Source organism: Pelobates fuscus, chromosome 11 (genome assembly GCF_036172605.1).
Source record: "Pelobates fuscus isolate aPelFus1 chromosome 11, aPelFus1.pri, whole genome shotgun sequence".
In the NCBI taxonomy this organism is placed as follows: Eukaryota; Metazoa; Chordata; class Amphibia; order Anura; family Pelobatidae; genus Pelobates; species Pelobates fuscus.
The window spans coordinates 6,012,554-6,028,123 of NC_086327.1; the positions used below are offsets into that span (position 1 = coordinate 6,012,554).

A 15,570-nucleotide genomic window follows, 5' to 3' on the forward strand; every position below is an offset into this window, starting at 1 on the left:
AAGTGTTTAGGAAGGCTGTGTAAGCCACATGCAGGGAGGTGTGGCTAGGGCTGCATAAATAAAGTGATTTAACTCCTAAATAGCAGAGAATTGAGCATTGGAACTGCAGGGACAAGATCTATTCACAAAAAATGACTCATTATGGTAAATTTGTTTTGGTGCCTATAGTGTCCCTTTAACTACCTGTATTTGCACTATTTTAATACAAAAGAATACTCTGAGACAACACGGCCAGATTGGAAGAGGCTCTCATGAGCTAATGAAATGGAGATCCAAGTACATATGTTTACTCACCTGGAGTGAAGTTACAAACTGAATAAAAGTATTTTGAGAAAAACATGCTGCATTTGAAAAAAATGGCAATGTTCTCACAGAGGTCGAAGAAGAAAGAATTGAATCTTTTTCTTCATTTACAAAATTTGAAGCAAGGAGAAAACATATTTGAAGGTTATTTTAAGATAACCTTCGACATGCATGTAAAGAGTGTGCCTGAATTGTCCCTTTAATTAATGGCACATGACGATAAACACTAGACACGACCTTTCGTGATAAACAACAGCCATTTTTTATTTACTTTTATCTGACATTCATGTCCTCTAAATGTTACATGAAATAAGTCCAGTGTTTGCTTATCTGGGAGTGACCGTGGAATTGTATTTAACATGCCAGGTGTTTTAAAAGGGGGAAGAAACGGCTGATCGTATAGAAGAAAACTCTAACGTGAGAGAGTGTCTACAGAGAGACTTCGGAAATAGAAAGAGCATTTGTCATCCAATGGAGGCTGGGAGGGGGTTCACATATTTAAAACCAAGTTTATCCAATCTGGGTAACCAAGGGGAAAGCATTAAGCCTGGCAATAATAATTACCCACTGTCAAACCAATATGGACAGCCAATGTCATCTTATAACCCTCAACAGGCTGTGCCAATGCCGACCCTGGTCACAACACAGCCTAATGTAATGGTTATTCCTCAACCGACCTACAGGGATTATCTAGGCCTGTCCATCATGAACCTGATCCTGTGCTGTTTCCCCGTCGGAATCGCTGCTGTTGTATTCTCTTGCAAGGTAAAGAGGTCTCAGTGCTTGTTTCAGCTTGAGATTTGTTCTGCCAAGGGATATGGTGGTATTGCACCAATGTGGGTTAATAGTTGTTGTTACGTCTTGGAATGACAATCAGGCAACCCTGGAAAATGCTTACACCCACTCCAAAATACCCACCTCCAACATTCAACACATTCAACATACCCAATTCAATTCCAACATACCCACCTTCAACATACCCAACTCAACTCCAACATACCCACCTCCAGCACACTCACCACCAACATACTCATCTTCAACACACTCACCTCCAACATACCCAAATCAACTCCAACATACCCACCTCCAGCACACTCACCTCCAACATACTCGCCTTCAACACACCCACCTTTAAAATACCCAACTCGACTCCAACATATCTACCTCCAAAATACTCACATCCAGCACACTCACCTCCAACATACTCACCTTCAACATACCCAACTCAACTCCAACATACCCACCTCCAGCACACTCACCTCCAGCACACTGACCTCCAACATACTTACCTTCAACACACTCACCTCCAAGATACCCACCTCCAACATACACACCTTCAACACACTCACCTCCAACGTACCCACCTTCCACATACCCAACTCAACTCTATCATACCCACCTCCAGCACACTCACCTCCAACATACTCACCTTCAATACACTCACCTCCAACATACCCACCTTCAACACACTCACCTCCAACACACTCAACTCTAACATACTCACCTTCAACATACTCAACTCCAACACACCCACCTCCAGCACAGTCACCTCCAACATACTCACCTTCAATACACTCACCTCCAACATACCCAACTCAACTCCAACATACCCACCTCCAGCACACTCACCTCCAACATATTCACCTTCAACATACCAAATTCAACTCCAACATACCCACCTACAGCACACTCACCTCCAACATACTCACCTCCAATATGCTCCAACATACCCACATCCAGCACACTCATCTCCAACATACCCAACTCACCTTCAACATACCAACATCTAGCACACTTACCTCCAACAAACCCACATTCACGATAGTAACCTCCAACATACAAGCCTCAAGTCAAACACGCTCACCTGAAGCACATGCATCTCCAACATACCCTTGTTCGGCCCATTAACCTCCAACATACCCACCTCAACTCAAACGCACCCAGCTCCCGCACTCTCACCTTCAACATACCCACCTCCAGCATACTCAAGTTCATCACACTCACCTCCAACATACCCACCATATCAACCTCCAGCACACTCACCCCCAACATACCCACCCTACCAACCTCCAGCACACTCACGCCCAACATACCCACCTCCAACATACCCAACATACCAACCTCCAGCACACTCACCCCCAACATAACCACCTCCAATATACCCAACTCAACTCCATCACACCCACTTCAAGCACATTCTCCTCCAACATACTAACCTCTAATATACCCAACTCAACTCCAACACACCTACTTCCAGCACACTCACCCCCAACATACCCAAGCCCAGGACACCCAAGCCCAGGATGGGTTGTGTTTGGTGGGGGTATGGGAATACACAAGTGGTGGCATTGACAGAGACTCAAAGGGTATGAGGGCACAGAGAGAGGGCAAAGGGGAGGTGAAGTGGGAATAGACACAAGCTGGGTATTGTCACACACAGGACTATTTATTTATTTTTTTGTGGATCATCAGCTCTTAAGGCATCTGATTCTCTGATTTTAAAGTGGCTTCTGTGCTTTGCAATGTGGGTTCTGTTTTATGTCCTATTCTGACCCTGTAGTACTAGTGGCAGCTAGAGACAGTTTACATGTACAACATAAAATCTGATGTATATAATTGTGTCCATGTGCCTGATGTATATCACTGTGTGTATCACTGTGTCCACGTGCCTGATGTATATCATTGTGTATATAACTGTGTCCACGTGCCTGATGTATATCACTGTGTGTATCACTGTGTCCACATGCCTGATGTATATCATTGTGTATATAACTGTGTCCACGTGCCTCATGTATATCACTGTGTGTATCACTGTGTGTATCACTGTGTCCACGTGTTAGTTTGTGTGTCAGTGAGTGTGTGTGTCAGTGAGTGTGTTACTGTGTGTGTCTGTTACTGAGTGTTAGTTTGCGTGTGTCTGTTAGTGAGTCTGTTTGATGTCTGTTAGTGAGTGTGTGTTTGTCAGTCAGAGTGTATGTTTTGTAAGTGAGTGTGTATGTGTGTCTGACTGTCAGTGAGTGTGTATGTATGTATGTTGCTGAGTGTCTCTGTCAGTAAATGTGTGTGTCTGTTAGTTAGTGTGTATGCGTCTGTTCGTGAGAGTGTGTGTTTAAAACTCCTTCAGCACTTACCTTTCTCCAGCGCCGGACTCCCTTGGCGCTGGGGATCCCTCCGTCCCGATCCCCCTCTCAGCTCCGAATGCGCATGCGCAGCAAGAGCCGCGCGCGCATTCAAACTGCCCATAGGAAAGCATTACTCAATGCTTTACCAAGGACGTCCAGCGTCTTCTCACTGTGATTTTCACAGTGAGAATCGTGGAAGCTCCTCTAGTGGTTGTCAGTGAGACAGCCACTAGAGGCTGTATTAACCCTCAGTGAAACATAGCAGGGTTAAAACTAGAGGGATCTGGCACCCAGACCACCTGATGTATATCATTGTGCATATCACTGTGTCCACGTGCCTGATGTGTATCATTGTGTATATCACTGTGTCCACGTGCCTGATGTATATCATTGTGCATATCACTGTGTCCACGTGCCAGATGTGTATCACTGTGTGTATCACTGTGTCCACGTGCCAGATGTATATCACTGTGTGTATCACTGTGTCCACATGCCTGATGTGTATCATTGTGTATATCACTGTGTCCACGTGCCTGATGTGTATCACTGTGTCCACGTGCCTGATGTATATCACTGTGTGTATCACTGTGTCCAGGTGCCTGATGTGCATCATTGTGTATATCACTGTGTCCACGTGCCTGATGTATATCATTGTGTATATCACTGTGTCCACGTGCCTGATGTGTATCATTGTGTATATCACTGTGTCCGCGTGCCTGATGTATATCACTGTGTGTATCACTGTGTCCACGTGCCTGATGTGTATCATTGTGTATATCACTGTGTCCACGTGCCTGATGTATATCACTGTGTCCACGTGCCTGATGTATATCACTGTGTGTATCACTGTGTCCACGTGCCTGATGTCCTGTGTACCTAGGTGATGATGGAATGTGTACTTACTGTATAATGCCCTCACACAGTCAATGTTTGCTATATGTCCTGTTGCCATTTTTGGAAGCTCCAGGAATGACATTGTGTGCGCAATCTGATGGTGTTTTGTACCATTAAACATAATTATGTCATTTCTTTTCCTCTCAGACGCGGGACTCATTGAGACGCGGAGACATGATTTCAGCGGCGAGCGATTCACGCACTGCGTTTTCACTGAACATGGTGGCTCTGGGATTGGGGATCGCTGCGAACATTGTTTGGGTTGCCTACGTGATATATGTGTTACTAATAATCTTCATTTATTCTTCCTCGTCCCATCATGATAATGTCCATAACATCTACAATGGATCCAGTGAATTCAATGGATTCAATCAGCTCAATGGATTCACTGAAATAAATGGCTATTGACGTAAAGCCAGAAACAAACAAATCAAATACTTTCTATTATTATTTAAAATAAAAGATTACATGTATAATAGCCTTTGAGTGCACTGTTTTGTAATGTAGACATGTCAGTATATACAGGTGATACTCGAAAAATTAGAATATCGTGCAAAAGTTCATTTATTTCAGTAATGCAACGTAAAGGGGGAAACTAATATATGAGATAGACGCATTACATGCAAAGCAAGATAGTTCAAGCCGTGATTTGTCATTAGTGCGATGATTATGGCTTACAGCTCATGAAGTTAGAAGTAGTTGTGGTAGAAGGAGCTGCAGTGATAGTGGGAGCAGCGATAGATCTTTGTAGCTGGTGGTCACAATTGTCTGCTGTAACTACAGAGTCTACGGCAGGATAAAAAGGCAGAAAACATCTTTCAATCCGTAGATGGTCAAATGTACACATAGGAGCACAGGAAAGTATAAACAATATTCTTTATTATGTCCAATTGTTATCAGAATCACCACATGACATTAACAAAACGGCAATAAATACATACTAGTTAACATTCTACCATCTTTATAGTGGACTTTATAGAAGGAAGCGGAAGCAGAGCATTCATATAATTAGATCCTTTCTACCAGAACAACATGGGACCAAGAATTGTGGAATTAAGAGGAAGAGCAGACCCACACAAAGAAACAGAAACCCCCAACGTTTTGACAAAAATGTCCTTGTCAAGGGAGGGAGGTGTCTTCATGTGGGGTAGGAAGAATCTAACTATCTTAAATACACTTAACAAATGATCTTCATTTTATAATTATAATTTGTGAAAAATAATAAAAACAAATATAGTGCAGACCATCTGTATCTGATACATAGAAATGCAATGAACAAAGTGAATGTGGGTGTCACGAACGCACCCTATTCCAAGGCTGTGTGTGACGTAGTTGTGGTGGTGAAAGGGTTCACTATGTGTCTGCACTAGACCGAAAATAATAACAAAATCCCCCTTAACACCACCCACACTTAAACATAATATTATAACTATTACTATTTTAATGCTGCCATCACCAAGACAATTTATAAATGGGGTGCCTTGGTCCCCCAGGTAAATCAATAATAAAAACCCACCAAATGTTACTTAGCACAATATCTATGTAATGACAAAATACTAATTAGTCTCTTCAGGTAACGTGATCCTTTACCAGACAAAGGCAGAACTTAATAAATGAATGTTTATTATGAGAAAAAATTGTCACAGTGCGTATAAAAATATATGATAAGGGGGCGGGGCCGGACCGCCGAGCTGGACGGTCGCAAGCCTGAGCAGCTCCTGCAAATCACTGAAAGTCACCCTCTAAAACCAAATTTCATCGCCTAAAATCAGACCGTCAGAGCAGTTACCCGAGGCTGAGAGACTGCTGGACCCGGGGAGAGGCTGGCTCACTGTGCTTCAGTCCCCCGGGGGGAGAGAAACATGTTGCCCCAACCAGGGCCTTCTCCTGCGGTGAGTGGGGCAGACGGCCGCTGCCCCACTATCCTGCGCCACGGAACCCAGCCACGAGCGCAGATCAGAGCGGGTCCGGCTTCGTTTCCCCCCCCTCTGGACCGGGGGGGTGATCCCGGTCCTCACTCTGTGGCACTGACCACGACACGGCAACTGAGGCCAGGGAGCCCGCCCGCCACACTTAAAATGGCGTACGCCATGTGCACCGACGGCAAAGGGAAGATTTGCTCCTATCTCCCGCCCACAGCCAACAAGGCGGCTCAAACCTGCCGGCCGAGCAACACTGAGAGACGGCGAACCCAGCTCCAAACTTTGCAGCCGCGCAAAACAAATCTGAGCTACACAAGCGCAGGAAAGGAGCCTCACAAGATGGCGACCGCACCAGGATCAGCAACGCGAGGCCTGTCACTGCCACACACTGCCACAGCAGGCCCTACGACCACTACACCGGACGCCCTGGGGGCCCTGCTAGACGGCTTTTGGCCACCTCCTGGCCTCCCCCTCAGCAGACCGGGCCTAGGCATCCACTCACCAAGCGGGAGAGCCACGGACTGGCAGACCACCACCATGCTGGACACTCCGGTAAACCCTACGGGCATAGGTTGAAAGGAGATGGGCCGTGAGTTATGTGGAGCTGGGGACATGTTTGTGCAGCTGGCCACTCTACGGGACATTGTAATGATCTGTGGACTAAAGCTCTGCCTGGGGCTCTGTCTCCTACATCCACCTCATATTAATGTTTAATTTAGCATGTCCCAACTTAGCAGATCCAGATCCATGACCTCTCAGGCACTATCATATTTATGCAACATTAGTTTTAGCTGGCTGCAACCTCTGTGTATTAAACCCTGTGCATTTACCTATAGGCCTATGCCACACTTACTTAAAATCAAGCGTGCATAACCTCAAGTGTAAGCTGTCCCTCTCAACTAGATTTCCCTTAACGTGTCTTAAAGTGTCCAGCATTGTGCTATATATATTACGCTATTCTGCCTTATTAAACATCCGTGTGTGAAGTACTTCTAGAAAAATAGATATGCTGCACCAGGGTTTTTTAGGTATGTCCAAAGGTCACCAAAACTGAGCAGCAGGGAGATCATTGGTCTTTTTAGTTCCAGGATGGCCAGCGGTCTTGTTATCGTGGCATAAGGCTATGACCTCTTTACGGAATCCAAAAGAGACGAATAACCTATCCTGTGGAGTCTGACTAGGTGCTTCGATTTGTACTTAAGTTCTGAACCAATGTTAAGTTGTGTAACTGCTATTATCTTGTTTTTAGGGATAAAAGGTGCTACTTCATCAAATGTACGAAAGGTTAGTTCGAATTGAGGGGATATTGCGTCTTCTTTGGTATTGTTGGTACCTGGTCTATAAGTAAACACAATGTTAAAATGTGAGAAAAACAAAGACCACCTTGCCTGTGTAGCTGTTAGTCTCTTGGCCTTACTCATGTAGGATAGGTTTTTATTAGCCATCAGGATCGTAACAGGGATGGACGTACCCTCTTGCCATTTCAAGTGATACCATTCCTTAAGGGCCAGTACAATGGCTAAGAGTTCCATATCTCCTATCTCACAGTTCTTCTCTGTTTTAGAAAGTTTCTTAGAAAATAATCCACACGAATGTAGAGGTTGATCAGGAGACAAACGTTGGGAGAGAATAGCCCCTACGCCTGTATCAGATGCATTTACCTCCAAAAGAAAAGGGAGTAATGAATTCTGATGGATAGGTGCTAAAGCAAACGCAGCCTTCAGGGTGTCAAAGGCAGTTAGTGCTTCCGGAGTCCACACCTGATGAGATTTGCCCTTTTTTGTCATGTTTGAGATAGGCGACATTATGGAGTAAAACCCTTTAATAAACCTCATATAGTAGTTAGAAAACCGTATGAAATATTGGATGGCTTTCTACCCTGTGGGTAAGGACCATTTGTGGATGGCATCTAGTTTTTTGGGGTCCATTTCGAAACTGGATATACCACAGAAAATGCACCTTTACCTGATCGAATAAACCCTTTTCTATTTTGCAGTACAAGCCATTGTTCAACAATTTACGTAGGACTTTTCTCACATGCATATGCTGGGTTTCTGTATCTGGGGAATAAATTAGAATATCGTCTAGGTATACAATAAAAAAATCCTGCACGTATTCTCTCAATATGTCGTTTATCAGGTCCTGGAAGATGGCTGGGGCATTACAAAGTCCAAAAGGCATGACTGTGTATTCATAATGCCCATACCTGGTATTAAAAACCATATACCATTCATGCCCTTCTTTAATTCTCACCAAATTATATGCACCTCATGAGTCTAATTTGGTGAAGATCCTGGAAAGTTTCAACTGGTCAAATAGTTCTGTGATCAGGGGAATAGGATAAACATTTCGTACAGTGATCTTATTCAACCCCCTGCAATCTATACATGGCCTGAGATCACCCTCCTTCTTTGAAACAAAAAAGAACCCTGCTCCAGCAGGGGATGAAGACTTTCTGATAAACCCCTTCTCAAGGTTCTCCCGTATGTATTCCTCCAATATCCGAGAGGATAAACAGTGCCTCTCGGTGGCATAGTCCCTGGCAACATTTCAAAAGAGCAGTCATACGACCGATTACAGTTTTCACTGTAATAGATTGAATAGCAGTTAGTTGTCTGCAAGCGTCTGTGTGTCAGGCCTACAACTGGCCAACCTTTGCCAGTTCACAGTGCCACTCATATCTGGTGTCACAATAGCGTGCATTTAAAAACCAAAAAACTTTTTTCAGTTATAGATTGAATAGCAGTTAGTTGTCTGCAAGCGTCTGTGTGTCAGGCCTACAACGTGTACTCTGCCAACCTTTGCCAGTTCACAGTGCCACTCATATCTGGTGTCACAATAGCGTGCATTTAAAATTCAAAAAACTTTTTTCACTGTTATTGATTGAATAGCAGTTAGTTGTCTGCAAGCATGTGTGTCAGGCTCACAGCGTATACTGTGCCCACTTGCCCAGTGCCACCACTCACTCACTGGTGTCACAATAGATTGCATTTAAAAAAAAAAAAATTTCACTGTAATAGATTGAATAGCAGTTAGTTGTCTGCAAGCGTCTGTGTGTCAGGCCTACAGCGTGTACTCTGCCAACCTTTGCCAGTTCACAGTGCCACTCATATCTGGTGTCACAATAGCTTGCATTTAAAAACCAAAAAACTTTTTTCAGTTATAGATTGAATAGCAGTTAGTTGTCTGCAAGCGTCTGTGTGTCAGGCCTACAACGTGTACTCTGCCAACCTTTGCCAGTTCACAGTGCCACTCATATCTGGTGTCACAATAGCGTGCATTTAAAACCCAAAAAACTTTTTTCACTGTTATTGATTGAATAGCAGTTAGTTGTCTGCCAACCTTTGCCAGTGCACATTGCCACTCATATCTGGTGTCACAGTAGCTTGCACGCATATAACCACTAACCCCCCCAAAAAATGACAGGCAGATGGCATGTCTGGCACACAGTGTTGGGGCAAGGGTCCATCTGACCACTGATACCTGGTCTGCAAAGCATGGTCAGGGCAGGTATATCACCTGCAATGCGCATTGGGTAAACCTGCTGACGGCTGCCAAGCATGGAATGCGTTGGTGACACCGCCACGACTTGCAGGCAGGCCTGCTGCCACCTCCTCTACTCCTCCTACTCCATCCTCTTCCATAACCTCCTCGACTGAGTCCTCTTCTGCTGCTGCATCTTGCTCCACATCAACGGCACCCCCCCAGCTCCCCAGGTACTATTCCACATCCCAGATACGGCAGTGTCACGCCGTCTTGGGTTTGACTTGCTTGAAAGCAGAGAGTCACACCGCACAAGCACTCCTGTCTGCCCTGAACGCACAGATGGAAAAGTGGCTGACTGCGCAGCAACTGGAGATCGGCAAAGTGGTTTGTGACAACGGAACAAATTTGTTGGCGGCATTGAAGTTGGGCAAGTTGACACATGTGCAGTGCATGGCACATGTGTGTAATCTGATCGTACAACGCTTTGTGCATAAGTACACAGGCTTACAGGACGTCCTGAAGCAGGCCAGGAAGGTGTGTGGCCATTTCAGGCGTTCCTACACGGCCATGGCGCACTTTACCGATATCCAGCGGCGAAACAACATGCCAGTGAGGCGCTTGATTTGCGACAGCCCGACACGTTGGAATTCAACACTCCTAATGTTCAACCGCCTGCTCCAACAAGAAAAAGCCGTTAATGAATATTTGTATGACCGGGGTGCTAGGACAGCCTCTGGGGAGGTGGGAATTTTTTTGCCACGTTACTGGACGCTCATGCGCAATGCCTGTAGGCTCATGCGTCCTTTTGAGGAGGGGACAAACCTAGTCAGTCGCACCGAAGGCACCATCAGTGACATCATACCATTTGTTTTCTTCCTGGAGCATGCCCTGCGAAGAGTGCTGGATCAGGCCATAAATGAGCGTGAAGAGGAAGAGTTGTGGTCACCATCACCAACGGAAACAGCCTTATCAGCATCGCTTGCTGGACCTGCGGCAACACTGGAAGAGGATTGTGAGGAAGAGGAGTCAGAGGAGGAATGTGGCTTTGAGGAGGAGGAGGAAGACCAACCACAACAGGCATCCCAGGGTGCTCGTTGTCACCTATCTGGTACCCGTGGTGTTGTACGTGGCTGGGGGGAAGAACATGCCTTCATTGAGATCACTGAAGAGGAGGAACGGGAAATGAGTAGCTCGGCATCCAACCTTGTGCAAATGGAGTCTTTCATGCTGTCATGCCTGTTGAGGGACCCTCGTATAAAAAGGCTGAAGGAGAATGACCTGTACTGGGTGTCCACGCTACTAGACCCCCGGTATAAGCAGAAAGTGACTGAAATGTTACCAAATTACAACAAGTCGGAAAGGATGCAGCATTTGCAAAATAAATTAAAAAGTATGCTTTACAAAGCGTATAAGGGTGATGTCACAGCACAACGGGAATCTAACAGGGGAAGAGGTGAAAGTAATCCTTCTCCTCCCACGACCACGCCGGCAAGGACAGGACACTTTACAGACGTGTTGTTGATGGAGGACATGCGGAGCTTTTTAAGTCCTACGCATCGCCACAGCCCTTCGGGATCCACCCACAGAGAAAGACTCGACCGACAGGTAGCAGACTACCTCGCCTTAACTGCAGATATCGACACTCTGAGGAGCGATGAACCCCTTCACTACGGGGTGTGCAGGCTTGACCTGTGGCCTGAGCTATCCCAATTTGCGATAGAACTTCTGGCCTGTCAGAAAGGACCTTCAGTGCAGCAGGAGGTATTGTCACTGAGAAGAGAAGTTGCCTAGGTCAAAAAAGTCTAGATTACCTCACCTTTATTAAGATGAATGAGGGATGGATCCCAAAGGGACTGACAGTGGGCGATACATTCGACTAAAAAAGGCCTGATGAGATGAGGTGCCTTGGGCTAAAAATGGGCCACACGCTGCTGTATTTTAGCTCTGAATGCCGGTTGACTTGCGTGACTTATCCGCCACCAACTAGGGTTCAAGCCGCAATGTTTTAGGGCAGTGCTCCCCAACCTTTTTATCGCCGCGGACCGGTAAACGTTTGATCATTTTTCCGTGGCCCGCTTGTTTTGATTTCATAATTTTAATTTAATTGTATTTAACCATGCCTTCAAAATAAAATACAGCTACACCAAAAAATTAATATAAAGTGATTTATTTTATTTAACTCACTAGAATGCCAAATCAATGAGAACCCTGAGCTTGTTTCTTTGCAACGAGACGGTTCCATCTGGGGGTAATAGGAGACAATGACACCCGAAGTGTGTTGCTTATGTCTAGTTTATTCCGCTGTTTTGTTTTGGTTGCTGTCACTGCAGAAAACCCCGCTTAACACAGATAGGTTGTCGGAAATGGCAATAGGGATTTAAGTGCTGTGGTGGCAATCTCAGGGTATTCCGCCATGACTATAATCCAGAACACCGGCAGAGTTGTTGTCTCGAACGTAGTTTTAAGGCCACCGTCATTTGCAATCTCCAGCAGTTGTTCTTCTTGCATAGACATGCTAGATTCGCCTGATTTGTTGGCAAATGGGTCGCGGATCCATTCCTTATCAGTTCGTGGGTCTTTTGTGGTTGGGAAGTAGCGCTCAAACTCTTTTAAAAGCAAAGACAGGTGATCGTGCACCAACTGGCAGACTGAATGTTCAAGCTCAGTCTTGCCTAAAATCCCAGCTAATGTCTGAAACATGTCCAAAATGCCTCTGTTCACGCGCCGTCCCCACAACTCCAGTTTGGCTTTAAATGCAGCTACTTTGTCTGACAACTTGAAAACAGTTGTCATTTTCCCCTGAAGGCCCAGATTGAGTTCATTGAGCAGGCTGAATATGTCACACAGGTAAGCCAGTTTTGCGACCCATACCTTGTCACTGAAATGTGCTGCCAGCAGTGACTTCTTTTCTGAGAGAAATCTTTGCAATGGCTCTCGTAATTCAAATACTCTAGTTAGCGATTTTCCTCTGGATAACCATCCTATTTCTGTGTATAAGAGAAGGCATCTGTACTCTGCGTCCATCTCCTCACAAAGCTGCTCAAATAGGCGCGAGTTAAGTGCGTGTGCTTTGATGTGGTTAATAACTTTAACGACATCCATCAATACGCTGTTCAATTCCGGTGACATTTTTCGGCTTGCCAGCATTTCCCTGTGAATGAGACAATGCATAGATTCACTCTCAGGTGCAACCTCCTTAATCCGAGCAGTTAAACCAGAGAGTCGTCCGGTCATGGCAGCAGCTCCGTCTGTGCATATGCTGACACAAAAGGACCATTTCAGTTTTCCTGATATATAACCATCCAGTGACTTGAGCAGTTCGGCTCCTGTGGTGTTGGTTGGCAAAGATAGTGCACATAACAAATCCTCATGCACATCCTCCTGATATAGATATCGCACATAAACAAGTAGTAGTGCCTTGTTGTCGATATCTGTAGATTCGTCAACCTGGAGTGCATACCCCGGTGATGTATTAATCCTCTCCAACAATTGTGCCTCAATGTCTTTGGCTATTTCCTCAATGCGCCTAGTCACAGTGCTAGCTGACAAAGGCACATGTGCTACCTTTTCCACAGCAGCCTCTCCTAGAAGTTCACGGCAAATGTCTTTAGTGGAGGGCAAGATCAATTCTTCACCGATAGTAAATGGCTTTTTAGCCTTAGCAATGCGGTTAGCCACCAAATATGATGCTCTTAGTGCATTCTCCCTTATTGATGTTGTGGCCCTCATAAATTTATTCTGTGCTTTGTGCTCACGTTTTTTTCTTTCAAAATACTCCAGGGGCTTGTCTTTTATGCCAGGGTGCTGGGCGGTCAAGTGGCAAAGCAGTTTTGAAGGTTTCATTGCCTCATTAGAGAGCTTCTCGCCGCAAATTATGGAGAGCGGTTTTGGTGCGTGGGAATCACCTGTCCCGATAAATCCATATTTCAAATAGGACTCATGGTATTGTCTGTTAAAAGTTGCATGTTTCTTTGATGTTGAAGGCTCTTCTTCTGTCTGTTCACTGGGCCTTTTTTTCTTCCCAAGGAAACTTTCTAACGATGTCTGTTTCATACTCATTTTTGCTAATTTGTGGGTTAAAGCAGACACAATAACACATCAGTACACACGAGTACCGGTGAACAGATAGAAGAGCTAGAAGCGTGATACCTTCTCTTTCTCTTCACTACACTGCTGCTTGCAGCCACTCAGCTCCAGACGTCACCTAAATCCGAATGTAAATCCAAAAACCATCAGCGCAAAAATGTGATCAGTGTTATAAATATATGACCAGTGTATCAAAAAAACAGATAAATATTAACATAGAGTGAAAAAGTCAGATAAAGTGCACAAATCCGGCAGCATACACTTAACAGTGCTCACACCTCACAATCGGAAACAATAAAAACATAAAATAGTGTTGCGCCAGATAAAATAACTGTGAAATATATATAAATCACAAAAGATGACAGTCCACTACCAGCCATTTGAGGATGCATTGGCATTGGTATTGGCATTGATGTCCGTCATGAGGAGTCTCTTAGCAGAGTTCGGAGTTCCCCTGGCAGAGGACAAGTCCGAAGGGCCTACTCAGGTGCTTTCCTTCCTGGGCATTGAAATAGACACCTCCTTAATGCAGTGCAGGCTACCGCAGGACAAAGTTGAGAGGACGCTGCTTTCGGTTCGTACGGCTGTGGCAGCGGTTTTGTCTCTGAGGGATCTGCAATCCCTTTTGGGCCTCCTCAATTTTTCATGCAGGTTTATCCCCATGGGTCGGGTTTTCAATAGGCGTCTAGAGATGGCTCTCCGCGGCAGCCCTAACCGCAAAACTAAGATATACTTGTCCAAGGACATGTTGGAGGATCTTCGTGTCTGGGGGTGTTTTTTGAAGGACTTCAGCGGAGTCCGTTTCTGGCAGTCGGGTCCTGCGTCCAATCAGTCTCTCCATATGTTTACGGATGTGTCAGGTTCATGTGGTTACGGGGCATTTTTTCAAGGGTCTTGGAGTGCTGCCCCATGGCCATCTTCTTGGCTTGCTAGGGGCCTTACGCTACTAGAACTTTTCCCAATACTGGTGGCGGTGGAGTTGTGGTGCTCACACTTCCGAGACCAGTCAGTCATTTTCTGGACCGACAACCAGTCGGTGGTTCACGCTATCAATCGGTTGTCTGCCTCGTCGCCCCTGGTAGTTAGTTTGCTCCGCTTGCTAGTTCTCCGTTGCCTGCAACACAACATTCCCTTCACAGCTCGCCAGGGTCAATAACACTCTGGCGGATGCTTTGTCACGTTTTCAGTGGGATCTTTTTAGATCCCTTGCACCATCTGCAGCAGCGCAGGGCACTGATTGTCCACCCTTTCTCTGGCAGATGATGGACAATGGAACCTCCTTTTTTCCCTTGGTGAGAGCTTCGCTGGCCCCTCAAACATGGAGGTCGTACATCCGCTGCTGGGGTGAATGGGTCAGTTTCTCTCTGGGTCTCGGGCTCCGTGACGTGGAGGCCACACAAGGGGCGGTGTTGAGTTGGCTGGCAGCATTGTGTTGCCGTGGCCTTTCTAGAGCTATGGTGGGGACCAGGCTCGCTGCCCTTTCCTTCTTTCTGAGATTTACAGGTAACCCAGATCCTTCCAGATTTTTCATGGTTAGACAGGTACTCAAAGGTTGGAGCAGGTCAGAGTTTCGTCCTCCGGACACTAGAGAGCCCATAACCCCTGCTCCTCTGAAAGCACTCCTATTGGCTTTACAGTTAATTTGTTCTTCTGCATTTGAGGTCTCGCTTTTTCGGGCAGCGTTTGCCCTGGCTTTTCATGGTGCTCTACGGATGGGGGAACTGGTAGCCCCATCAACCAAAGCGGCAGGCCACGGG

The 15,570-nt window shown here is 45.6% G+C and overlaps 1 protein-coding gene across 1 annotated transcript; it reads left to right on the forward strand.

Moving 5' to 3' along the window:
* Window positions 1–708: 708 nt before the first annotated feature.
* On the forward strand, window positions 709–4,727 carry LOC134577441 (proline rich transmembrane protein 1B-like). The gene is made up of 2 exons (XM_063436173.1): window positions 709–1,068; window positions 4,467–4,727. Exons 1-2 carry the CDS (start codon window positions 775–777, stop codon window positions 4,725–4,727), a joined length of 555 nt encoding a protein of 184 aa, XP_063292243.1. The 5' UTR covers window positions 709–774.
* Window positions 4,728–15,570: the final 10,843 nt, after the last annotated feature.